At 34.5% G+C, this 27,452-nt stretch overlaps 1 protein-coding gene across 2 annotated transcripts in view; it reads right to left on the bottom strand.

The window, feature by feature from the left end:
• DOK6 (docking protein 6) overlaps positions 1 to 27,452 on the bottom strand; it is a 437,100-nt gene that overhangs the window by 237,220 nt on the left and 172,428 nt on the right. For both annotated transcript variants that reach the window (XM_050767818.1, XM_050767819.1), the window contains exon 3: positions 11,743 to 11,857. In XM_050767818.1, coding sequence (XP_050623775.1) covers positions 11,743 to 11,857 — 115 coding nt within the window. The remainder of the gene's footprint in view (positions 1 to 11,742; positions 11,858 to 27,452) is intronic.

The raw sequence follows: 27,452 nt of genomic DNA on the forward strand, positions 1-27,452 counted from the left end.
GTCCCCACACTTCCAGCCCCATTCCTAACTTTTGGCAACTACTAATCTGTCCTCCATTTCTAAAATTTGTCATTGAAAAGAGACGTAAACAGAATCGTGTGTGTGTGTGTGTGTGTGTGTGTGTGTGTGTGTGTATACTTGTTTCTTTTTCCTTTTTCCTGGGATAAATGCCCAAGAGTGTAATTTCCAGGGTGTACGTTAATTTCATGTTTAATTTTATGAGAAGCTGCCGAACAATTTTCCAAACTGACGGTACCATTTTACATTTCCCAACAGCAACATATGAGAGATCTAGTTTTTCTGCATCCTCACAAGCACTTGGTGGTGTCGCTAATTTTTTAAAAATGTCAGTCATGCTGATAGGTACATCACTACGCGCCTCATTGCAGTTTTAATTTGCATTTCCTGATGATTAACTTACTTAAAAATACTGAACACATTCATGCACAAATTCACATACGCATAATTTCATGTGAATGCAATAAATTGTATACTTGATGTTTTCTTTTGTTCATTTTATCTTCTCTTTCCTTTTTGTATTTTTCATTTTTATGGGTACATAATAGTTGTACTACCTTTCCTTTTTTGGTTGCCTTTTTTGTCCCTCTTCCTTTTCCATTCACCTCACTATTATCCTCCCTTACCTCAGGCAGCAGTTGTTAAAACTCTGTCTTTTTCTCTTTGTTTCCCTTAAATATGTGATTACAGTTGCTCCTAAATATTCATAGGGGATTGGTTTAAGGACCCTCTTCCCTGACCCTCAAATACCAAAATCAATGAATGCTCAAATCTCTCACGTAAAATGCTACAATGTTTGCATATAACCTCCCCAATACTTTAAAGTACATCCTGATTACTTATAATACGTAATACAATTTAAATGCTGTGTTAATCATTGTTATACTGTATTTCCTAATTTGTATTTTTTTAATTGATGTATCGTTATTTTTCTTTCGAAATATTTTCAATTCACCGTTGGTTGACTCCACAGAGGCAGTATCCACAGATGGGGGGGCGGACTGTGTTTGTTGTGTACTTCTTGGTTGGTTGCTTGGCATGAAGAACTAAGTTTGACTGAAATCTTTTCAAAGGATTTAATTAGAATTCTTTCTAGTGATTGCAAAATATTTCATGGAATAAGGACACACCATAAATGCTCAACTGTTTTGATACGCATACATTTCCAATTTTTTTGCCATTATACATAATGTACTTAATGTTCTTGAACCTATATCCTCATGTATTAGTGTGTATGCTTATGAGATATATTCCCAAAGAGGTTCATAGAATCAAGGGTATGCATGTTTATTTAATAGCAATTGCCAATTTTTTTGAAAACCTAGGGACAACAATTCATAGTCCTATTAGCCATTATGAGAATATACTTTTACCTACATTTTCATGGGAAAAAATGTGAGAACTCATTTTTCCCCTTTCTTAAAATTTTATTTTATTGTGATAAGAACACTTAACATGAGCTCTATCCTCTTAACAAATTTTTTAAAAGACAATACGTCATTAATGAGTAGAGGTGCAATATTGTAGAGCAGATCTCTAGAGCTTATTTACCTCGCTTAACTGAAACTTTATGCCCATTGGTTAGCCCCTGCCTTCTGGTAACTATTATTTCATTCTTCGGGTTTATAAATTTGACTATTTTTGATACTTGACATAAGTGAAATCAGGCAGTATTTGGTTTTTTTGTGACTGGCTTATTTCACTTAGCGTAATGCTCTCAAGATTCATCCATGTTGTTGCATATTGCAGAATTTCCTTCTTAAAGATTGAATACCACTCTATTGTATGTATAGTCCACATTTTCTTAATCTACTCATCAACTGATCAACATTCAGATTGTTTCCATGTCTTGGCTATTGTGAAAGTGCTGCAATAAACACAGGAGTGTTAACATCTCTTCAAGATCCAGGTTTTAATTCTTTTGATAAATACTCAGAAATGAGATTGCCAGATCATATGGTAATTCTCCTTTTTAATGTTTTCAGGAACTTCCATACTGTTTTCTATAAGAGCTGCATCAATTTGCATTTCCATTGCTAATACACTAGGGTTCCAATTTCTCCACATTTTTGCCGACACTTGTTGTCTTTTTATCTTTTATTTATTTTTTGTAATAGCCATCCTGGCAGGTTTGATTTATATTTTCATAATACTCATTATGATTTTGCTCTACATTTTTTTAATGATTTGTTATGTTCAGAGCACCTTTCATACACCTGTTGACCATCTGTATGTCGTCTTTGGAAAGATGTTTATTCTGTTTTTGAATTGGATAATTTATTTGCTATTGAGATGTACACATGCCTAATATATTCTGGAAACTAACTGCTAATCAGGTAGTTTGCAAGTATTTTTCCCATTCTGTAGATCGCCTTTTCATTCTGTTGATATCTTTCTTCACTGTTTAGAAGGTTTTTAGTTTGACACAATTTCCAGTCACCTATTTTTGCTTTTGTTATCTGAGCTTTCTGTGTTATAGCCATGAAATCATTTTGCTAGACCAAGGAGATAAAATTTTCCCCTATGTTTTCTTCTAGGAGTTTTACAATAGCACCATAAAGAATAAAATACTTAAGAAATAAACTTAAAGTTAAGCAAAAGTTTTTTTTTTTTCTTTCTTTTTTTTTTTTTTTTTTGAGATAGTCTTGCCCTGTTGCCCAGAAGAGAGTGCAGTGGTGCCATCTCAGCTCACTGCAATCTCCACCTCCCAGGTTCAAGCAATTCACCTGCCTCAGCCTCCTGAGTAGCTGGAATTATAAGTGCCTGCCACTGTGCCCAGCTAATTTTTGTATTTTTAGTAGAGACAAGGTTTCACCATGTTGGCCAGACTGGTCTCGAATTCCTGACCTCGGGATCCACCTGCCTCAGCCTCCCAAATTTGTATGCTTTAAAATACAAACATTTATGAAAGAAATTAAAAAAGATACAAACAAATGGAAAAACATCTATGCTCATGGATTTGAATAATTAATATTGGTAAAATGTCATCCTACCCAAAACAATCCACAGATTCAATGCAAACCATATCAAAATTTCAATGACTTTTTTTTTTTACAAAAATAAAACATTCTATAAATCATATGGAACCACAAAAGACTGAATATCCAAATCAATCTTGAGAAACAGGAATAAAGCTGGAGGGATCACATTTCCTGATTTCAAATATATTACAAGGTTACCATAATCAAAACAGTGTAATACTGGTATGAAGGCAGACATATAGACCGATGGCCCAGAATAGAGAGCCCGGAAATGAATCCACACATATATAGTCAACAGGGGTGCCAAGAACACATAGTGGGCAAAGGATGAGCTATTCAACAAATAGTGTTGGAAAATTGGAAATCCACGTAGAAAAAATGAAATTGGACCCTTATCTTATACTATATCCAAACATCAAATCAAAATAGATTAAAGGCTTAGTTATAAGATTTTAAATAAATTTATAACTTGAACTGAGGGTTCCTTTTAATCTTGGGTTTATTCTCATTATTATTTTGATTTTTTATATCTCTAACTATTTTACAATTTAAGTCTTCTCAAAAACAATTTTGCCATCTGTGTTTATAAAAATGTGAATTGCTTAGTCATAATCTTTGCATAACTGTAATTGTTAACATTTCCTCCTTGCCACTTTATAAGTTTTTTTTTCACATTGTAGTTTTTAACATTTTATCTGTTACTTGCATTTCCAAAATTATTCTAAAACTCTAATTTGTGTAGTGACTCTGCTTGTGAATCCTTTGCTGTAGGAGAGCTGTTTGATTTTTTAGGCTCAGATACATCAGTCGTCGTGTTTTATAGTTTTGGAGCTTCTGTCTTTATAAAGAAGGTCTCTACAATCCCTAGATTAAGCATACAGTTTTCCAAATTTTCTTTGAAATGTTTTTAGACTTTAACATATTGTCTTTGGTTATTCATAGACATTATTCCATATAAATTTTAAATAATTTTCCCTACTCTAAAAGTAAAATTTTGTTGACATCCAAGTAAGAACTATATTAAAATGCACTATTAACCTGGGAGAACTTTATATTTTAATATTGTGTTTTGGGAGAAGTTTGTATTTTAATATTATGTTTTTATATCCAAGGAAATGATCTATTTTATGTTTATAAATAAGGCTTGTTATTTTCCTTTATATAGTAATTAAATCCCTCCTGAATATTTACCTTTTTCCTGTTATTGTATATTGCTGTTGCTTTTTGTTAATTTTTAAATTTAAAGTTAAATATATTAAAACAGAATAATATCAGATGTTACTATGCTGGCCTCATAAAATAAATTAGATCATCTTCCTTTTTTATGAGTTTTAATGTTTCAAAGGCAACAAAGTAGATCAAGTGTGGCTACCAGGTAACTGCTCACTCTCCCTGGAGGTAAGGCGGTTGGCTTCTTTGCTGCTTGTTGCAATACCTGCTGGTTGTTTAAAAAGTGCCTAGTTTCTGGTTCTAGGTTCTGCAACTCTGACCCCCACTGCATGTGCAGGCATCCATCTGGGCTAATCACATTGCTTCTTTGGGACTTGGGGAAAAAATAATTCTTTTCGCCGACCGGAATCTTTTGTTATGTGCTGTGATTCATGAAAGAGCAACATATAAAACCATCCGTGGTTAAATTTACTCTTAAGTATTTTATTTTTTAAACACAATTTAGATAGATAGGCTTATTTTTTAGAATTTCCTTTTTGAAGGAGGCTGAGGCAGAGAATTGCTTGAACCTGGGAGGTGGAGGTTGCAGTGGGCCAATATTGTGCGACTGCACTCCAGCAGCCTGGGCAACAGAGAGAGACTCCGTTTCAAAAAAGAAAAAGAAAAGAAAAAAACCTTTTTGAATCGTTTGTTGTTAGTGTACATAAGTGCTACTGACTTTTGTATGTTGATCTTGTATCCTGCATCTTCACTGAATTCGTTTATTTGCCCTAACAGTTTTTAAATGGAGCCTTTAGGGTTTCTACATATAGGATTGTGTCATCTGCAAACAGGGGTAATTCTAATTTGGACGTCTTTTGTTTCTTTTTCTTGTCTAATTTCTCTGCGTAGGACTTACAGTGCTATGTTCAATAGAAGTGGCAAGGGTGAGCATCCTTTCCTTGTACCAGATCTTTGAGAAAAAGCTTTCAGTTTTTCTTCATGGATTATGATGTTAGTTGTGGGCTTTTCACAAGTGGCCATTATTCTGTTGAAGTTTGTTCCTTTTATATGTATTTTATTGAGAGTTGTCTTTCTTTCCATATAATTTTAGAACTCCTTGGGAATTTTATTTATTTATTTATTTATTTATTTATTTATTTATTGAGATGGAGTTTTGCTCTTCTTGCCCAGGCTGGAGTACAGTGGCGTGATCAGCTCACTGCAACCTCTGCCTCCTGGGTTCAAGCAATTATCCTGCCTCAGCCTCCCAAGTAGCTGGGACTACAGGTGTGTGCCACCATGCCTGGCTAATTTTTTTTTGTATTTTAGTAGAGACAGGGTTTCACTGTGTTGCCCGGGATGGTCTTGAACTCCTGACCTCAGGTAATTTGCCGGCCTCGGCCTCCCAAAATGCTGGGATTACAGGTGGTGAGCCACTGCACCCGGTCGGGATTTTTAAAATATAGACAATTATGTCACCTTCAAAAAAGGGGCAGTTATATTCATTGCTTTGCAATCTGTATGTCTTTTATTTTTCTTTCTTGCCTTACTGTGATAGCAGAGCTTCCAGAACTGTCTTGCACAGCACGGAGGAGAGCAGGAAAGCTTTCTGTCTTCCCAGTCTATGGAGAAAGCATCGGTTTTTATCTTAAGTGTGACGTAGCCGTAGATTTCTGCAGATGTTCTTTATCAAGTTGAGGAAGTTCCCATCTATTCTTTATCTTCTCATAGTTTTTATCATGCATATCTTTGAGTATTGTCAAATACTTTCTGTGACAAATAATATGATATACTTTTTATTCTTTAGATTATTAGTGGGATTATTTTCAGAATACTGAAAATTATACTACCTTTTATTGTTGTTACATTTCGTTTTGCAAGTCATCCACCAGAGAAAAAAGTGATGTTTTAACTTTTATCCCAGACTTAGTAATAATTTGTGCTTAAGGACAGACCTCAAGGAAAAGACAGCATATGACTGTCACCCATGTTAAGTGAATATACGTTTGGTAATTAGCATCAGGACTCAGGTGAAAACTTGTGCAAGTGACCTAGTTGTTAAGAGCATGTGCTGAGGTTCAGAGTACCTCTGTTTCTTCTTTGGTTAAAGGGACAGGACAGTTTGCATGAGGCTGCAGGGAGGACTTTTTGCATTAATACATTTCCTACTCTTATTGCAGAACTATAGAAAGGTTTCAGTAAAACTACTGTTACTTTTTATCATTTTGTATGTTTAAGCTTTTAAAAATGACATACTTCCTGAACGCTGCAAAATGATTTGATCTCAGCTGATTCTGAAACACACACACACACACACACACACACACACACAAAGAGATCTATCCCAACAGGGGGTCTCATAAAACTACAAGGAGTTTTTGAAATTTTCTATCCTGAGGCCATGGTGCAGACATTCTCTCTGACAAGGAGAAGTGACACTCTTACTAAACTAGAAAGTGGGTTTCTTCAGACCTCACCACTGCACAATGTACCCACATAACAAAACTGCACTTGTAGCCTCAAATTTATACAAATAAAATGAAAGTGGATTTCTTGTTATCACTTGGCAATTCCTTTGAGTATTTAATAATCTATACAATTATCTATTTGATACAGCATTTTCTTGGAGAATAAAATTTTATTAACAGATATAAACTACTGCAGCTTAACATTTATCTAAAAATAATTTTCATTACAAAGTAATAAACTTTCTTGTTTATGATTTTCATGTTCTTTTTTATCCCGATCAGCATGTGTCATGAAGTTGAGACAATTAAAACAAATCTTGCCATTATTTCTCAAACACTTCAACTACTACTTTCAAGCAGACTTAGATCTATACATAAAATGTAGTTTTAAAAAAGAAATAATACTTTCAAGTTGGTGATATTTAAAGTAGTTGAAAACCATTTGTTAGAAATTCAAATAAAAGCATTCTTCTATATTAACATTTGTATCTAACTTCAGCCACGTTGTCAGGAAATTCTTCTCTGGGAAGTTAAGACCATTTTATCCTAATGAAGAGCCCTACATTTCCCAAAAATCTTACACGAACCATAAAACCAACATTAAGAACCCTTCACATTTCAGACTTTCGCGTGTGAAATTCAGACATGAGAAGAAAGTCTTTGTTAGCAAGAGGATTCTGCCTGTTCAAACATTTTCATAAAACATAATAGAACCTTGTCTTTTGTGGTTATACTAATACTAGTTCCTTAATTAGTATGCCAGATAAGCCATTTCTCCCCACTGGTAATTGATAATGGGAAAGTTCAAAGTTAGAAATACAGAAAGTATCTGTTTATATTAAAAATAATTGCAGTGTTCAGTTTAAATTATGGAATCAAATTCTCACTGTGATGTTTTGAGACCACTACTTGTCATTTTCCATTAAGAATGCTATTAATGACCCCAATTTGATGCTTATATTTTGAAATTATCCTAGTTAAAATAAAATTATGATCCTATTTCTTTATAAATGTTTTTCACTGAGAATAAATTGTATAATAACTTAATATTCAAAATAGTTTCCCTAAAGTTATGCTTCACAAATACTCGCATTTTAATTTCAACTTTTTGACTCAACAAGAACGGAGTACAGCTTTCTACAGATGTCTACATTTTAGGGTATCTAGATATCTATGGAAGAGACTAATATGGTAGCAGTAGCTGTGATGAGCAGATTCTGGTATAGGTTTTACATGATGTATAGACTGGTAACACATGTCCACAGGGCACTCTAAGGCAGGATGGCAGAATAAGGGTTAGGGCCTCAGGGATAGGTTTTTGCCATCTTGTAACCTTTCCATTTGTCCTACAGATGTGTGGTAAGCTCACACAGTAGCATTTCAGAGAAAACCAAGTAGGGCCTTGATAATTATTTCAAATTTAGCAATAAAACAGTATTCTAAAATGACTCTGAAGGGGGAGTGCTCAGTTCACTAAAAGAACATGTGGTAGGCTCAGCCTTCAGCTGAATCACCTATATTGAAAGATGGGACCCTCACAATACAACTTTAAGTCTGGTTCTTCATTATTGTTCATGACACTAGGTCAACATCTAACATTTCCTCTCAAGCCACTGAACAGTGGCAATGATTTTAGTATTGTCATTTCCGTTAAGAAATAATGAATATCACTTCATCATTCTGAAAGCATTCTATAATAGGATGGTGTAAGAATTTAGTTCTTCAAACAGCAGTTATTGTAAGATATAATTTTTCTTTACTAATTTTTAATATATCCTTGATAATGCACTAGATTTCTATTACACTTGAATCTACTCTAGTTCATTGATATATTTTTATTCACTTCCACATTATTTTTAAACAAAAAACATCTCATTTTGGTACAGTTTTAGATTTAAAGAATATTGCAAAAGTAATACTGAGTTCCTATATAGCCTATATCTTCTCCTATTAGTAACATCTTATATTAGTATGGTACATTTGTTAAAATTCATGAATTAGTATTGATAAATTTTTACTAACTAATCACCACAATTTATTAAATTTTCCTTAGTTTTTACTTAGTGTCCTCTTTTGGTTTCAAGATCTCATCAAGATACCATATTACATGTATTCATCATGCCTTCTTAGCTCCCTCTTGGTTGGGACAGTTTTCCAGGCTTTCCTTGTTTGTAATGACCTTGAAAGTTTTGATCCATCCTGGGCAGGTATTTGTGGAATACAAATACAAATACCCATTCCTTCATCGGGATGTGTCTGATGTTATTCTCATGGGTTTATAGGTTGTTAGGATGAAGACCACAGAGGTAAAGTGTTATTTTTGATCACATCATATCAAGGGTAGATTCTATCAACATGATTTATCATTGTTGATCTTCACTTTGGTCACCTGGCTGAGGCAGTGTCTGTCAGTTTTCTCCACCATAAAGTTTTCTCCCGTCCCTTTCTATCCTATTCTCCTAGAGACGAAGTCACTATGAACAGCCCCCGCTTAAGGCACAGGGAGTCATGCTCCACCCTCCTGTGGATACAGCATCTACATAAATTATTTGTAATTTTCTGCTTGGGATATTTTTCTGTACTCTCCTATGTATTTATTCATCAGTCATTGCTAAAGCATGGACTCATAAATGTTCATTTATAATTTGGGTTATAATCCTTTGCTACTTTATCACTCAAATTGTTCCATCTTTGGCCATTGGGATCTCCTGTGTCCCTCAGACATACAGCAGCATTTTTGCGGTGCTTCCTTCCTTTCTGGCACTACAAGATGCTACAAGATGCTCTGGGTTCATCTTGTGTATTTCATGCCCCAGTTCTAGAACCTACCATTTCTCCAAGAAACACTGGTTCCTGTTACTAAAAACCAAGAAAGATCTGGATGCTAGATGTACTTGGGAGTTTTATTTTAAAATTCTAAATCTTTATGGCCTTTAAATAAAAGTTTAAATGCTTTTGTTACGGCACCCCAGTGGGGAGAATGTTTTGTTTGCACAGAGGCTTGTGTAATGATGAGGGGCTCTGACTGTAGCACCTGGTCAGGAGTAGGGCACTGCTCTGTTACCACACTTACTGTCTGGAACACCCTGGTCCTCTGTTGTGCATAGACCAACAAAGCTCAACAAATCATACTTCAAAATTTCCAGATAGTATATAAACACAAGTACTGCTGAATTTCAATTATGTTTATATGAGTTTCTGAATGAATAATATCAATATGTTATATAGACTGACATTTATAAACTAAGAACTTGAGATGATGGGACACAGAACTCAAATGTACTGTTCAAATAATACACCTTTTCTATTAAAATAATATACCTTTTCTATTAAAATGCTCTTAAGTATCAGGATGTAAAGCAAAGCTTTGCTTTCAATTGGGCCATTGGTATATATTCTGTGATCTATGAGGGCAAGGACATTCAGGTGACACCAGGATAAATGAGGTAGAAAAGTGTCATGGAGAAGCAAAGCTATTTAGACAAAATTTTAGGAATATATATTTACTCTAACTTCCAAGAATATAGAAATTTGAAAAGGTATAATCTTGTACGCTTTATAATATTCTCAAGCCTAGTTTATTTTAAAACCAATAGAAAGTTAAATGAAGAGTAGATTATAATGATGTAAATCAGAAAAGCCATCTGTATAAATACATAAAATTGCATTAAATGATTTTCTGCTGTAATATGGGATTCAAGATTATAATCAGATGGAAAGGAACAATATATTGAATGATTAAGTTATTAACTGAACATGAATTTTAGGTCAATATCTTTCCAAACACAACATAAATAAGATTTTCACATAAAGAAATATAATCAAATATCATTCTTTAACAAATTAATAGGCTCCAGTATTTCCTATACATTCACAATATTGCTCACTACATTTTGAAAATGTAAAGTAATTGGGAAAATTAGAAACTTAAATATTAAATGTTACCTTTTAGTTATTTTAAATACCAGTTTTAATATGAGAGATTAAGAGCCCAGAGGAAAATAAAGTGGTTTACCAGTTTTAAGATAGTGGACAGGAAGGCAGAAAAATCATTGGATGCTATTATATTATACCAGCAAGGCTGGGACAGGGTGTATTACAAAATGGGAATTTATATCAATTAACAGGCTTCTGTGCAACTCCAAAATGTCGATTTTAAATGATGAAATGAGGTCAGATTGCAAGTGAAGAGAAATATGTCAGGACAGATGGATAAAGGCATGCAAGAAAAGAGGAACACTGAGATAAATTCCAGTGCAGTTTAGCCATACTAAGATAAGGTCGGTGAGAGGTGTGAGCAATTTCAGTTAGGCAAAGGGACATTATCGGTTTTAGAATAATATAACCTGGTATTAACGACATCCATAAACAAAGTATACAAAACTAGAAGGACCATTTTACTTTTTAAAAATACTGAATAAAATTTCTCCTGAAGACCTAATCATTAGTTTAAGTTCACATCTTGCAAACCCTTGGTACTTTCTGCTAACATCCATTATAAAACAAATGCACCAGTGCATTGAGCAAAATCTTTAAAAAGTGATAAGCCAACGAATATATTACACACCACAGGGATTCCGATATGAAAAATACTGCAAGTTCAAACTATAAACTGCCTTGTGTCTCAATAATGTCAGAGTGCTTTATGAACTGAGATGCTAAAATTCAATCTGAAATGTATTTACTCGCAGTACTGACAATCCATGAAAGCAACAAATAGCTCAAAGTTCTGTTTTGTGCTGTCTCAGGACTGGGGCTTTGCTCTGCCATGCTTTTGCACAGCACCCTGATTCCTGCCCTACCAAATGCCTAGAGACACACTGGGCAAGAACCAGAATATTGGTCACACACCCGAATAATACCTGCCAGGTATTGTTTACTTAATTCTCAAAACTTGAAACCCCAACAGGCAGACCACCTGGGAGCCAAATCCAGACACAGACATGTAACAAGCACCAAAACATCAGTGGAAATCAACACGTTGAGCTTCTGAATGAAGTCTTCTACAGCACATTCTCATTACAGGAGGCCATCCTGTTCAATAGTGTTTCTTAATCCGCCTGGACCATTGTCTCATAAGCAGCTCAATTTCCTCAAGGGGTAGATGGCCAATAATAGCTTACCTGACTCACAGGCAAATGTCTTCGACGTTTCATCGTGAAAGATAATTGCCACCGCATGCTTCTTTGTCTCTCGGGGCAGTCTGGTTATATTTTTGATATTGTGCAGTTCAGTTACCTTGAAAGAAAAAATATTTTTAACTTAGTATATAGTATGTATGCTCTATGTTGGAGTGCTGGAACAAAATAAGTTATCACAGTCTTACATGGATTTCCATTGAATATTTGTAATCATTTTAAATTGACTTTAGCCAAAAACAGTAAAGAACAAAACAAAATGTCTTCTATTATGCCCTTAACTTTGGTCACAGACTATATTATTTGCTGCATTTTGAAATGATCTACATATTATGTAGAAGGGTTCTATGGACTTTGCGCTTTTATTAAAAGTATATACCTGGCAAATAATAGCAGTTGTGGTATACAGACGATTCTCATTAAATATCTGTGGAATATTGGTTGTATTTAATATCTCCCCTCTCTTAATTCTCACCCATCATGCAAATTTCCTGTAGGCCTATGGTCCTGAGGTAACTGACACGTGTCTGTCAACAAAGTGACTGGAGAGCAAGTCCATTGCTCCAAAAGTTACATTTTAGAGCAACAGACTTGTTCTCCAGAAAAATGCTCAGTGTTCACAGACCCATATACCACTTCTCCCACCAAAGCCCATCCAAGATTGATGCACCCAGGTTAACAACTCTTTATTTATTGGGCAATTAATAAATATCTACTAGCTTTATGTATTTTGGATGTTGACTACTTATTGGTACAAGTTCTGCTACAACTTGCGCATCTTTACTTTTCTCCACAGTCAACAGAAACAAATGTATATTTCCTCAACAACTCTGCAAACACAACGTTGCAATAATATTCAATGAGTTAATTTTTAAAAATCTACTTTTCAAAGGGCTGACTTTTTTCTTCTCATTTATAAGATTTCTTATTTCTAGATCCATACTGTTAACAGAAAGAAGACAGGATTAATTAGCATAGTAAACAGCAAATTAATATCCTCTTTTATGACAACCTATGATATTATATCTATCATTATATGATATAATGAATTCATTACCTTTTGACTATGCTTTAATTTCTCTTCTCCAAATGTAGAATTTTCACGGGATATAACTAGCTTTTTCAAGGCTATTTTGCTGATTAATGTTTTTATAAACACAATAATTAAACACATGCATATTTTTATACACATTTGCATATTATAGTTATATAAAATATATAATACAAATATAATATTTAATATTCCTTAGGATCTATTTTTCTAAGAAAATATTTTATTATCTCTAACATTAAATGTGGTTAGTACTTAGGAAGCATTTATACCTCTATTTAACATGACAATATGTAAACTAGACTAAGATCCCCAATAAAAACACACGAAAAAACTAAAAATCACAGGCAAGGAATCTATAATGTGGATGGAAATGAGCAAGTGGATATGTTGGAATGGAGACTGCAGAGAGTGGCTGAAAGTTACTTGTCAAGGAAAATCACCCAAGTCATCAGGTATTTTTTAAAGTTACAGTTGATCGTCTTTATTTGTGGTTTCTATAGTTGTGAATTCACCTACTGCAAAAATGTATTTACAACCCCAAAATAAATATGCATGGCACATCTGTGGTCATTTGTAGACATGTGCATGTGCAGAGAGGTGAAAACTTTGTCTCCAGATGTGCACGCTTCCAGCTGAGGCTGAGCAGGTGATGCTGTGTCTTAATGTGTTCGTGGTCATACTGTAGACACATGTTTTCATGCTCTGCTTAGAGCCATGGCTTTTGCATTTTTGTGATTTTTCTTGTTGACTTCACTTTTAAAAATGGCTCCCCAAGTGTGATGCCAACTGTCTAGTGTTCCTAAGTTAAAGAGGACTGTGATAGCCCTTATGGAGAAAATACATGTGTTAGATAAGATTTATTCAGCATGAGTTACAGTGCTGTTTGCCCTAAGTTCATTATTAGTAATCAGATATCTTTAAAGAGCAACAATAAAACAAGGTAATATAATGATCAGTTAACAAAAGTGTTGTGATTAGAGGTCATTAATTCATTCATGGTTTGCAACTCAATGTTTGCAGAGGTTTTATAGTCCATAACTACAACGAATTATGAAAATCAACTATATGCCTTAGAGATTGTTTTAGGGTTTACCATAAATATTTTAACATATCAGAATTAGCTTTAGATTGATATTAATTTTGTGCCAGTGAAATACAGAAATCTCATATCTACATAGCTTTTTCCCTTATTGCGATATTATTTTTATACACATTACATCTATTAATATAAATGTTACAAACTCAACATTACATTATATTTATAATTTTAATCTTTTAAAGAAGCTGAGAGAAGAAAGGAGACCAAAGTGTATATATATTACTTTTTTACATTAACATTTTCTTTATCATTTCTGGATCTTTTCTTTTGTTTCTATTGACTTGAATTACTATCTGAAGTCATTTCCATAGTCCAATACAGCTTTGTTCCCACACCTCCTTTGTATTGCTATTGGTAAATATATTAGAACTCTATATGTTATAGGCCTAAAAGTACATTATATACATATTGTTTTATGTAATTGCCTTTTAAGTCAGTTCGGAGGGAAAAAATATGCATTTATATTGTCTTTTATAATTACCTTACTGATACTGTTTTTTGATATGGTTGGGCTGGGATCACTTAGTATTTCTTGTAAGGCACGTCTGTGAGTTATAGTCTGTCTCCCGATACCTTTATTTCATCTTATTTTTTGAAGAATACAAGATTCTTTGTGGATGTGTTTTGTATTTTTCTTTTTTCCCTTTAAGCACTTTGAATATACTTTCCACTGTCTTCCAGTCTACAATGTTTTTAGTGAGAAGTCAGATGTTAATCTTATCGGGGTTCCTTTGTAAGTGAAGAGTAGTTTTTCTTTTGCTGCTTTCAAGATACTCCATTAGTCTTTATCTTTCAGTATTTTTACTATGACATGCCTGATCGTATATCAATTTGCATTTATCCTACCTTGAGTTAACTGAGCTTCTGGATGTGGAATGACAGTGGTTTAATCAGGACTCCCTTTCACTCTTTCTTTCCATGACCACACCCAATTATTTAGCTCCACTACTTGCAGGCCGATGTCTTTATTTATTAAAAAAATATCCTGTGGGCAAATATCACTTCACATATTGGGCCAATCCAATTTGAGATCTTTTAAAGTAATAGTTCCTGAGGTCATTGTTTGACATTGGTGCTAAATCCAGATGGGCTCCTCCCAGCTGTCTATGTTCCAGGTCCTGTCCAGCAAACTTGCTGACCTACAGTTTAGCTTGTATCTCTCATATACCTATCATTTTCTCCCAATTGCTTTTTATCACAACCTCTATGCTTTTGTATAGTGTCCTTATGCTTAAACTTTTCCACACCCTGTTGAAAATGAAGTCAGGTGTTTTTGGAAAGAGACTGAGAACTCTGTCTTATGGTCAGCTTTATTCATCTAGGGCAAAAATCGCTAAGCCTTGTGTCTAAGTTAGGGTTCTCTGGAGAAACAATCAGTAGTAGGGGTCTTCAAAAGGTTCACAGAAAATGCATATTATGAAAAAATATGCATGGATTAAAAATTTTTTACACCAAAATAAATTAATAATCTCATAACTCATAAATTTACATAAACTCATCAACTCTTGTTATAACATATCTAAATAGACTCTAGTTTGAGGCACTAAGAAGGCTAAGACATCAGTTTGAAAAGGACTCCTATTAGAGCAACATGAATTCTGCTAAAATTGAAGCAAAGACAAACATCAAACTTAGGGTAAAGCTTGAGTGGAAGAATGATGAAATTATTGATGCTTCACAAAAAGTTTATGGGAAACAATGTCCAAAGAAATCAGCAGCTTACAAATAAATAAGTCAACTGAAGAAGAGACAAGATGATGTTGAAGATGAAGCCCTCAGTAGCAGATCATCCACATCAATTTTTGAGGGAAAAAAATCATCTTGTTCTGGCCTTAATTAAGAAAGACCAACAATTAATGGCAGAACAATAGCCAAAACCACAGACATCTCAACTGGTTCAGCTTATACAAGTCTGACAGAAAAATTAAAGTTGAACAAATTTTCCACTCAATGGATGCCAAAACTGTTGTGCTTAGATTAGCTGCACAATTGTTTTTCAAATTCTGTGAGAAATGACATTGGTAATTTGATAGGGATTGCATTGAACCTGTAGATTGCTCTGGGTAGTATGAACATTTTAACAATTAAGTTTTCCAATCCGTTAACATGGTGTGGCTTTGCATTTGTTCAATTCTTTCATCAGTGTTTTGCTGTTTTCCTTGTAGAGGTCTTTCACCTCCTTGGTTAAATTTGTTCCTAGATATTTTATTTTATTTTTTGAGATATTGTAAATGAGATCACCTTCTTGATCTCTTTTTTAATGGTTCATTATTGGTGTGTAGAAATGCCACTTCTTTTTGTATGTTGATTTTGTATCCTGCAACTTTACTGAATTTATCAAATCTAAATCCACTTCGGTAGAGTCTTTAGGTTTTTCTTTTTCTTTTCTTTCTTTTTTTCTTTTTTTTAACATGTAAGAGACACAGTATCACTATATTACCCAGGTTGTTCTTGAACTCCTGGCATCAAGTGATCCTCCTGCCTCAACCTCCCACCTGCTAGGATTGCAGGTGTGATCCACTGTGTGAGGCCAAAATATACATTTTTCAGAATATAAGATCATCTCATCTGCAAAGAGGGACAATTTGACTTCTTTTCCAATCTGGATGCCTTTTATTTCTTTTCTTTTCTTTTCTTTTCCTTTTTTTTTTCCTGTTTGCTCTGGCTAGGACTTCTACTGCTATGTAGAATAGGAGGGGTGAAAGTAGGTTTTCTTTTGTTTTGTATCAGTTATGAGAGGAAAGGCTTTAGGTTAGAAATTAATATATCCGTTATTTATATTTGTTTTCTCCCTACTTGTAATTATCTCATTTAAAATTATCTTAAAAAATTAAAATGTGTAATATGGGTGATTTTAAGTAAAATAAACTTAGAGGTTTGCTTATATATATATAAATACATATATTTGTATATGCAGGTATCTGTGTGTGTGTGTGTGTATATGTGCATGTGTGTATGTGTGTACATGTATGTGTATACAATTTGCTATCTGTCCATCTATCTGAAAATATTCATTTTCCCTTTCAGAAAAAATAAAAACCAATGTCTTACAGCTTCTGAGAATTAATACCCTGGAGAAAAATAAGATTTTTAAGAAGAGTGATTCACATATTGTATTTTAAGCACATCAAAGCGTGTTCTGAAATAAAGCTTAACTTTTTAATGTTTAATTAATGGAATCAAGTGACATTTAAAACAAATTTCATTAAAACAAAATAAATTGAAGTTATGTTTGAAAAGATATACTGTTTTCAAATGCTACTAATTTTACCTGAACAAAGGATCTACATGAAAATTATGTGTTGCTTAATAATTTACATCAAAAGGTAAACGCAAGAATGATATACTGTTAAACTACATTACATATAATAGCTGTACCATATTATGAAAACAATTATAAATCTGTTTGAGAATCTTTTCCAAAGGTTTTTACTTGCAAACATAAAAGAATATTAGAACAGATATTGTGATTTCTATTTTTTGTCCTCTTATAATAAAAATTGACAAAATAAGCTAATGGGTAGCCTAGCAAAATGCAGCAAACCCCAGGGATTTTCTAACTTCAGTGCCTTAGGCAATCTGACGGATGATGTAGTTCAAACAAAGTGTTTCCTCTTCTGTAAAATGCAGACAGCTTCTTCAAGCCCACATTGTTACAGTAGTTTTAGAATAATGCAAGGGTTTTCATTGTTGATCAACAGTGTGATGTTATCCACTTCAGTGTGTACCCTAAGAAATTAAACAGATACCAGAAAAGAAAAATACTAATGAACAGTATCAAATTCTACTTTTCTTTCCTTTTTTTTTTCCTCTTAAGAGACAGGGCCTTGTTCTGTGGCCCAGGCTGGCGTGAAGTGGTGAGATCATAGCTCACTGCAGCCTCAAACTCCTGGGTTCAAACAATCCTCTTGCTTCAGCCTTCCAAGTAGCTGGGACTACAGGTGTGTGCCACTATGCCCAACTAATTTTTTTAATTTAATTTTTTTGTAGAAATGGGGTCTCTCTATGTTACACAGTCTGGCCTTAAACTCTCGGCCTCAAGCTATCTTCCAGCCTTGGTCTCCAAGAGTGCTGGGATTGCAGGCATGAAATCCATCATGCCACTGTGCCTAACCAAATTCTACTTTTAAAAAAATTTTAAACCATGAAAATGTAGGACAAGATCTAGTATATTTGAATATCCTATCTTCATTTCTTTTTTTACTGTCAATACTATATGGATTGACTACCATGGAAAACTCTGTATTTACTTACATAAAGAAAGCTTTTAAAATAATTTATAAAATGTTCTAAAATTATGTTTTCATTAGTCAAAACCTGTCAACGTAACATAAAAAATTATCAAAATTTATTAAAATTGTGAAATCCTTGAGCTTTTCAATAATATCAGTAAATTATTGCATCATTAAAAAATTAATATGTACTTTTAAATTGATTTTTCACATGGCTGTAAAAGCATGAAGTACTGATTAAAGTTTAATGAAAGCATTAAACTTAAGTATTTTAAATATGAAGTTGACTGAATTGAACTGAAGGAAAAATTACTTGAAAACAATTCAGGTTGTTCATGTCCAAATCAATAAATTCCATGACGAAAAATTTAAAATATTAAGGTCTGATAAATGAGAAGACTAATGCCTAAGTATAAACTTACCTAAATGACAACACTGCTAATAGCTGTTATTTAATTGTCATTTTAAAGAGAAATCCCTAAGCAATTCATGGTGCTAGTAGAGACAAAGATGAAACACATGACCTTGTTTTTGTAGGATTCATAATTTATTTGGAGTGGGAAAATAAAAAATAACTCTAGTAAACCCTATGAAAGAAGGAAAAATCAGAATTAAGGGAACAGAGAGGAAGAAAGATCTTTATCTGACTTTGTGGGTTCTGCCACTTCTTTGTAGACATGACACTTTGATTTTAAAGGGTAAGTTTACAAAAAGAAAAAAAAAACAAAAGCCACCAACTCCCAAACCTTACTCTTACCCAACTTTATTCATGTGGGTTATATCCGTTAATGATTCCCATAAGAGATATTAGAACTTATACATTCTTAAATATTTTTTATTATGTGTTTTAAAAAAACAAATACCAACACAAATAGCATTTTAAAATGAAAATAATTCCCAAATAGTATGAAGAGTGGCAATGTTTTTGCATTTTTCCAAAACTCATACATCTGGCTTAATACAACACAGCCTAATACTCACATCTGCTTCTGAATTTAATGTTTAATATGTTCTTTTGATTAATAATATGAAGAAAATAAGGCCTTGTACAGACATGAACTTGTCAACTAACCTATATTAGTCTCCTTCGATTCTTTCTCCAAGCTCAGCAAATGTTTTATTGAAGGTTATTGCGACAGGGAGTCTAATACCAGGTCACATGCTTTTCCTACTCTTAAAATTCATAGGTCTAGTTTCAACTTTTAATGAGTCTTTTATTCATCGTGGTTTTGTATCATCTTGGACTGATCATTGGGAAAATATTGATTTACTCAGTTATGCAAACTTTCTAAATATTGACATTATTTTATTATACATATTTTAAAAAAATATTTAATACCAACCTTAGTCTCTTCAGAAAAGTCGTTTTGAGAAGTTGTCAAGTTCAAAAATGCAGATACAAGATTTCCAAATTTTAACTTTCACTTGCAAGCTTAAATTTTCAGTAAGTATGCAGTTGTTTTCCTTGATGAGACTCCCTTAGTTCATTTTTGAGAACATATGTGACAAATAACAAAATCTGAACGACCACAGTTTGTCTGTCAGTCATTCTTCCATTAAAATAGCTTCTTTTTTTTTCTTTAACTATTAGGCTTGTGACTTCAACCATCGCACATGTGGTCTCCTCAAGACAGCCATCACACGTCAGTATACAGCAGAAGTGACCTATGAGTTCTATTTATTTTGTCAAGTAGAATATTAAAAAGACACACTTGGAAGTGTAGACTTAAAATAAGTATTTTTAACTACTTCGTCAAGGACATTCTTAAGTAAAATGAAATAAAATAGGCATGTTTATTTGTGTGTTTACTTATTTAGGTAACTGCATGATTGTAAAACATGTAACTGCTACTATTGTTTGGAGCCACTGCCTTGATGAATACTATAGTTTTAATTAATATTGCAAATGCACCAAAACAGAGTGGAAATGAAAACAAGTAGGAAAGACAGGTAACATAGAAGGAGTATGATGAAAGGGTGTTGTTTCACAGACCACTCTGAGATCCACTATTCCATGTATAACCTCCTCCTGGACCCACAACATCTGTTCTGTCATGAAGTTTTGTCAATTCTACTTGAACATTCTCCTACCTATTCCTTCCTCTTCACATTAACGACTCATTTAAACCCTCACTCTTTCTCTTCTGAAATAGTTTCATTATTTTCCCATCAGCCTACATGCTCCTCACCTTTCATTATCTTGATCACACTGTTTTCAGACTAATATTTCTTAACCATACATTTAATCTTGCCCCTCAAGGACTTAAGCCTATTTAGTAACATCTTAAAAATGAAATTTTCACTCTTTAGCAAGAACTGGGAGGCTTTCCATGATTTAGTTGCTACCTGCACATCTAATCTCATCATCTTTTTCCAGCTCTCAACACAAGCTAAGTTCCAGCCATATACAACATCTTTCAATTGTCCTGAATAAAAAGCATGCTATTTAAAGGTTATGAAACTTTTCACAAAATAATCCACTTGGACTATCCTGATCTCGCATTTATTAAGATCTAGGCATTTATTAAGTGATTATTCCTTTCATAGCCTATGGGAGAAGAAAAGACTGAAGAATAGGATTTATTCTCTTGGGGTATATGCTGTAAGAGGGAGGGCATATTTAGATATTTTAGGAGTTATAAATAGAAGAACAAACATCAGAGAGAAGCTTTGCTTCAATTTTAGTTCAAAAGGTTAATAAGATTTTACTTGTTCCACCATTACTACCATTTAAGTGGAGGTATATGATATGGGCTTAAGGACTTAGCAATATTTTTTCCAGTTAAGCCCAAGTCTTTCAGTTATTTTATTTGCATGCTTGGTAACATTTGGAATACATAAATTATATCTGTGCATTTTAAAAACATCACGCTATTTATTTTATGCATCTTTTCTTTTAGCCTAACTGTACAAATTAAGTGGAATATTACCACTCAATGCAGATCTTACTCACTACAATTGCATTTACACTATTTACTACATACATAAATAGGCAAAACCCCATATTTACTATAATTATTATTAGTTTTAATGTGCCTCTTTTCAGCTTGCATCGTGATAATTGAGATTAGATTATCTGCCCATTAAAGCACTAACATTCTTTCTTTAAACCTATCTTTTGAAAAGTGAAATTACTTTCTAGATTTTTTTCAAGTACAGTCAAATGAATTAGAACATACATTTTACTATTCTTAGTAATCTCACTAATAATTCTTATTAATCTGAGTATTTTACTAATCTTCTATGGTTGTTTTAATTAAGTCAAAAATTTTACTTTTGAGAGTAAAATAGTACCTTTTAGGAGCAAATTTAATAAAACTTCACTTTATTAGGATGGAAAATATTTATTTTCTACTAAGAAAAGAAGATGAAAATTTTACTGTATTTTCATTATTAGAATAAATGTAGGTTAACCTCTCTATGCTTGAATCCTAAGCTTTCATAGCAATTTAAATATTCATATTACCTCATACATTATATGCTTCAATATCTGGATCATGAAATTTGCGTAGAAATTTTACTATTGCTTTTTTCCAACTAAATTTATATCAATTTTCCAGCAGCTGCTTCCTTATATTTGCCTCCTGTTGCTGATAAAAATGAATGTGTACAACGAAAGAAATCAATTTAATTCATTCTTAAAGCTACCTGTCCACAGACATGTGCTCTGACACAATTCTTCCATAGCTCACCACTTGACTCTCCTAATATGTTTATTATTAATAATTACTAGCTTAATCTTTTACATCTTTGACACAAACCACATTATGAACTGCCTCATCTAAAAATGAATAATTATATCAATATAATTATAGCGATAATTATATTATAATTAACCATAATACTCACTCCATTGGCTGTCTACTCAACATCCAGCTCCAATTCCTTTATTCTTACCAGAACCTGATTTTGTTCCATTATTTGCCCCACAAGCAGCCCGTGTGTGTCCTGGTGGGACTCTCTCAGCTCTAGTATCTCGGTACAACTCATTATTCCAAGGGTAAAGTTTCCTTGCTTGTGATTAGTTTAGAAATGGGAATATGAGCCACATATGGCTAATGTGATGTGAATATAAGTCTCCTAGTGGTAGCTTCATGATAAACCAGCCTTCTTCTCTAGTGCTGCTGCCCTATTTGAATGTCATAACTAAGAAATGCTACAGCTGCCACTCTACTAGATTAAAGAGGATGAGACAATCCTAAGATGGAAGAACACAGATAAAAGAAACAAAGACATGTTTTAATGGTTTAGCAAGAGTTACTGAATCAAGCAATCTTGAAGCCAGTTTCCTTTTCTGCTGTAATATATAATAATGCACATTTGAAACTTGTGTGCACTGGGTTTCTGTTATTCGTACCCCCTAAACTTTCTAACTGATTAGCAAGCTTAGAGTGGAGCTTGCCTCATTTTACAAATGGCAAAATGGCTATCCTGATTTGGGTCTCTATCACACAGTTAAAGTCATAGAGAGAATAAGGGCCAAATTTCTTAGTTCTCAGGCTAGTATACTTTCCACCAATTCATGCAACAGTCATTACTCTGAAAGTCATGTGATTTATCAATGGTAAATATGAGCTAAATAAGAAGTTATTACAGAGAAAGATTCAACTATAAAAGAGACTCAAATTGCAGGGATGATGAAGCCCAGAAAAACCTCATTACCTTATTATGCCTAAATTATTATGAGATTGTCTATTATAAAACAGAAAGACAATCTATATTCAAGTCTAGGAAATACAGAAAATCACTATATAGAAATATAGGCACTGAAGTAGAAAATCTTTGCCCTTCTTCTGTGTGTGTTTGTGTGTGTGTATGTGTGTTTAAATCTACATCTAATAATATGCTCCACTGACTCCAAAAACAAAAATTCACGAAACAACTCAGTTACAACATTACTCTTACTTTGAGAGTTGCAATCTTACTACAGATATTACCAGATACTGTACAGCTACTATGACTTGACTTAGTAGATGGACAAACTTAAATCTCTTAATTATTATAATGGGTTGCACAGGGCCCCTGAGAACATATGTCCAAGTCCTTGTCCCTAGAACCTGTGTATGTGCCTTTATTTGGAAAAAGGGTCTTTGTAGATGTAATTAAGGACCTTGACAGGACATCATTCTGAATTTAGTGTAGGCCTTAAATCTAACAACAAGTGTCTTTATAAGAGATGAGCAGAGGAAGATTTGAGACAAAGACACAGGGAGATGGCCCTGAGAAGATGGAGGCAGAGATAGAAGTTATGCTGTGCTAACCGAGGAAGACCTGGAACCACCGGATGCAGAACAAGGCAAGCGAGGAGACTCCCTCGGAAGCTTTGGGAGAGTGTCGCCCTGCAGACACCTTGATTTCTGACTTTTGGCATCCAGAACTATAACAGAATAAATTTCTGTGTTTTTAAGCCACCAAGTTTTTGGTAATTTGTGAGGCCAGCCCCAATGACTACAATGACACAGGATTATGAGAAGATAAACAGTGCTGTCTGTATCAGAGTTAGTTATTACATGAACGTAAAATAGCAGGACAACCACGAAAAGTTTCTATATAGCCCCATTTCTCCAGTAAGATATTTGTTTCTTTAAAAGCAATGGCTACATCCCTGTTTATTCAGCGTCACGTAAAGGCATTAAATATGCTTTTCTTTTTTACTTATTTATTTTTGATTACTAAGAAGTCCACACAGCTCTCCAATGTGCTTCCCCTAGAGGCTGGGCAGGTGATTGACGGCAGCCTGTGGGAGGTGAAGGTCCATTCGGGCAAGAGCTCCTTGTCAACGAGCCCTGTCAGTATCAGGGTCCCAGGAGGAAATGCAGAGAAAAGGCAGTAAAGCACAAAGCCTCTCTTTGGAAAAATAATTTATTGCTCTCTGATGGGGGCCACAGCAAGCAGCACAGCTGACCTGTTACTGAGCTGGTGAGCTCTTCATCTGCCCTCTGGGGCTACCTCCTCTCCACTGGGAAACTAGCCAGTAGGGTCCGAGGACATCTGCCTGCAGGAGAGGTGGTTCAGAGGGGAAGTTCTGAATGTTTCAGAGGGTATGGCTTGCTCTGTTCTTTGTAACCAATCATATTTTATTTTATTTTTTCTGGTTTGGGCACATTAACAAGGAACAAAATAGTAGCACGGCAGAGGGCCTGCTATCAACATGAAATCCTAGGCTGAATGACCCTGGAGAAGACAGCCAGTGGGTCCACTCTTCCCTATAATAAAACTATGAGAAGTCTGCAGGTCGCCCTCGTCAAACAGATAAAACATTTGTTTGTCAAAAAGCTCCTTTATACTCCTGTGGTCTATCATCAAAATTTGATTTTCACAAAGATCTCAAGAAAATACGTGGCTAATATTTAAGCAAGTCATTATGCTAGTTGTGGTTTCTGTAACTGCTTCTCGTTGGCATTTCTGGAATCAAAACAGGGTTGTTTACTTGTTTAATAAAGAAGTTCGTTGTTTACTGCACACATCTGACAGCTGGGAAGAGCTACCATGAGTCGACCAGGATTGCTGACCTACCATTATATGTAAGACAGAAAATACAGAAAGATCAAGTTCTGGTGGCATGAAAAAAACTGACAACAGCTTGAGAGATCATTGCCTTAAAAATGGTGTTGCAGCTGTTCAAAAGATACAAGGCTATCATTAGGGACAGATTGCTGACATACATCAACTTTTAAAAGTGTCACAAGCTGGGTTCTAAGTGGAAATAAAAATGGAGAAGCTTAGGAGAAACTGCCTGCATGTGATGACATTGTATCAGTCTACGAATGGTATTCAAGTTCAAATCACAGACAACCCCTTCAACTTAGTTCTCAGGCAAGATTACATAGATGCTAAAAGCAGTACAGTGTATCCCTATACACAACCCTAACTGGTTTTGGAAGCACATTGACCTTTGTCCAGTAAATTATATTGTCCAGTGGAAAAAAAAAAAGACATTTAATCACAGGTGACAAAATTATCTGACAAGGAAGTTAAGCAGTAAACCTATCACTCTCATAAGCAAAGATATGGAAGTTACGTGAAATAAAACAATGGTTAAGCTATTTTGTGTTATCTGTGTGGCCCTGTATACACACATCTACTATCAACTGCAAACAAAATAGACACTTTCCTTCTAGCACATTTGGAATATTTGTAAAAACTGAAAAGATGGTGATAAAAAAGTCTCAATAAATTCAAAAGAACAAAATTATACAAATTATATCCTATCGCCATAATACAATGTCATTAAAATTTATTATAAGATAATCTACATATATAAAAATAAATAGCAAATTTCTAAAAAATATGAGTTTAAAGGAAATTATAAGTTAAATTACAAAACATGTAGATTTTAACAAAAATTGTACAGTATATATTAAAATTTAAGAAAGGAAAACATGTAGCTTTAAAAATATCATGAACAAAACAGGTTGACAGCAAAGAATTTAGACACAACTGAAAATGTGATTTAAAATAATGCAACAGAGCATTTCCCTAAAGAAAGACATAGTGATAAGGGCAGAAATCAATGAAATGAAAAAAAAAAAATCTAAACAAAAGCTCCATTTGAAATGATTAATAAAAGAGACCTCTGGCAAGCTAGATGAAAGAACGTAGGAATAAATCAAGTACAGGATGAAAAGGGGAAACTGAACGAAGAAAAATCCAAATAGTAATAAACAGCTTCTTTTTTTTTTTTTGAGACGGAGTCTCGCTCTGTCGCCCAGGCTAGAGTGCAGTGGCACAATCTCGGCTCACTGCAAGCTCCGACTCCCGGGTTCACGCCATTCTCCGGCCTCAGCCTCCCGATTAGCTGGGACTACAGGCGCCCGCCACTGTGCCCGGCTAATTTTTTCTATTTTTAGTAGAGACGGGGTTTCACCATGGTCTCGATCTCCTGACCTTGTGATCCGCCCGCCTCGGCCTCCCAAAGTGCTGGGATTACAGGCGTGAGCCACCGCGCCCGGCCCAATAAACAGCTTCTAAACAACTATGTATTAATTAACTTAAAACATCAAGTAAAAGGTTGTATATCTAGGAAAATACAAAATATCAAAATTGTCAGCAGAAAAAAAAATAGAAAACTTGAGTAAAACAATATATTCATTTTCCAAGAGCCCATTTCCAGATGGTTTCATAATTGAGTTTACCAAACTTTTAAGGGACAGTGAATTAATCTCTTCTCCAAGATAGTCCAGGAAAAAAAAAAAAAGCAAAAGCTGCTTAGCTATTTGAGTCTGGTTTAATGTTGATGCAAAAACCAGATACCGTCTGGGCGCAGTGGCTCACTCCTGTAATCCCAGCACTTTGGGAGGCTGAAGTGGGCGGATTGCTTGAGTTCAGGAGTTCAAGACCAGCCTGGCCAACATGGTGAAAACCCGTCTCTACTGAAAAATACAAAAATTAGCTGGGCTGGTGGCCACACCTGTAATCTCAGCTACTCGAGTGGCTGAGGCAGGAGAATCGGGAATTGCTTGAACCCAGAGGGGGAGGCTGCAGTGGCTGGAGGTTGTGCCACCGCACTCCAGCTTGGGTGACAGTGTGAGGCTCTATCTCAAACTAAACAACAAAAAACCCTGATTTGAAAAAAAAGTAGAAAGAAAAGGTAAAAAAACCCAGATATGAAAAATGTTTAAAAATTATATAGTGATAACTTTGCTAAATTCATTTGATACTGTTTTAACAGTATTTTGATGGAGTCTTCAGAATTTTTTTTTTTTTTTTTTTTTTTTGAGACGGAGTCCGCCCAGGCTGGAGTGCGGTGGCACCATCTCAGTTCACTGCAAGCTCCGCCTCCTGGGTTCACGCCATTCTCCTGCCTCAGCCTCCCGAGTAGCTGGGACTACAGGCGCCCGCCACCACGCCCGGCTAATTATTTGTATTTTTAGTAGAGACGGGGTTTCACCGTGTTAGCCAGGATGGTCTCGATCTCCTGACCTTGTGATCTGCCTGCCTCGGCCTCCCAAGGTGCTGGGATTACAGGCGTGAGCCACCGCCCCCGGCCAAAATATTAAAGGCAAAACTTTAAGGCCAATTGAACAATGTTTAAGATAACGCCTTTTTTTTTTTTTTTTTTTTTTTTTTGTATAGTTGGAATTTCACTATGTTGCCCGGCTGATCTTCAATTCCTGGCCTCAAGCTATTCTGCTGCCTCAGCCTCTTACAGGGCTGGGATTACAGATGTGCTTCACCACTCCCGGCCTACGATGATATCTTTGTTGTGTACGGGATGGGGAAGTATTTCTTATAGAAAACTACGGCAGCTCAACCCATGAAAAATTTGAGTATATGAAATTTTCAGATTTCTATTTAATGCAGGACTCCA

This window comes from Macaca thibetana, chromosome 18, assembly GCF_024542745.1.
Source record: "Macaca thibetana thibetana isolate TM-01 chromosome 18, ASM2454274v1, whole genome shotgun sequence".
In the NCBI taxonomy this organism is placed as follows: domain Eukaryota; kingdom Metazoa; phylum Chordata; class Mammalia; order Primates; family Cercopithecidae; genus Macaca; species Macaca thibetana.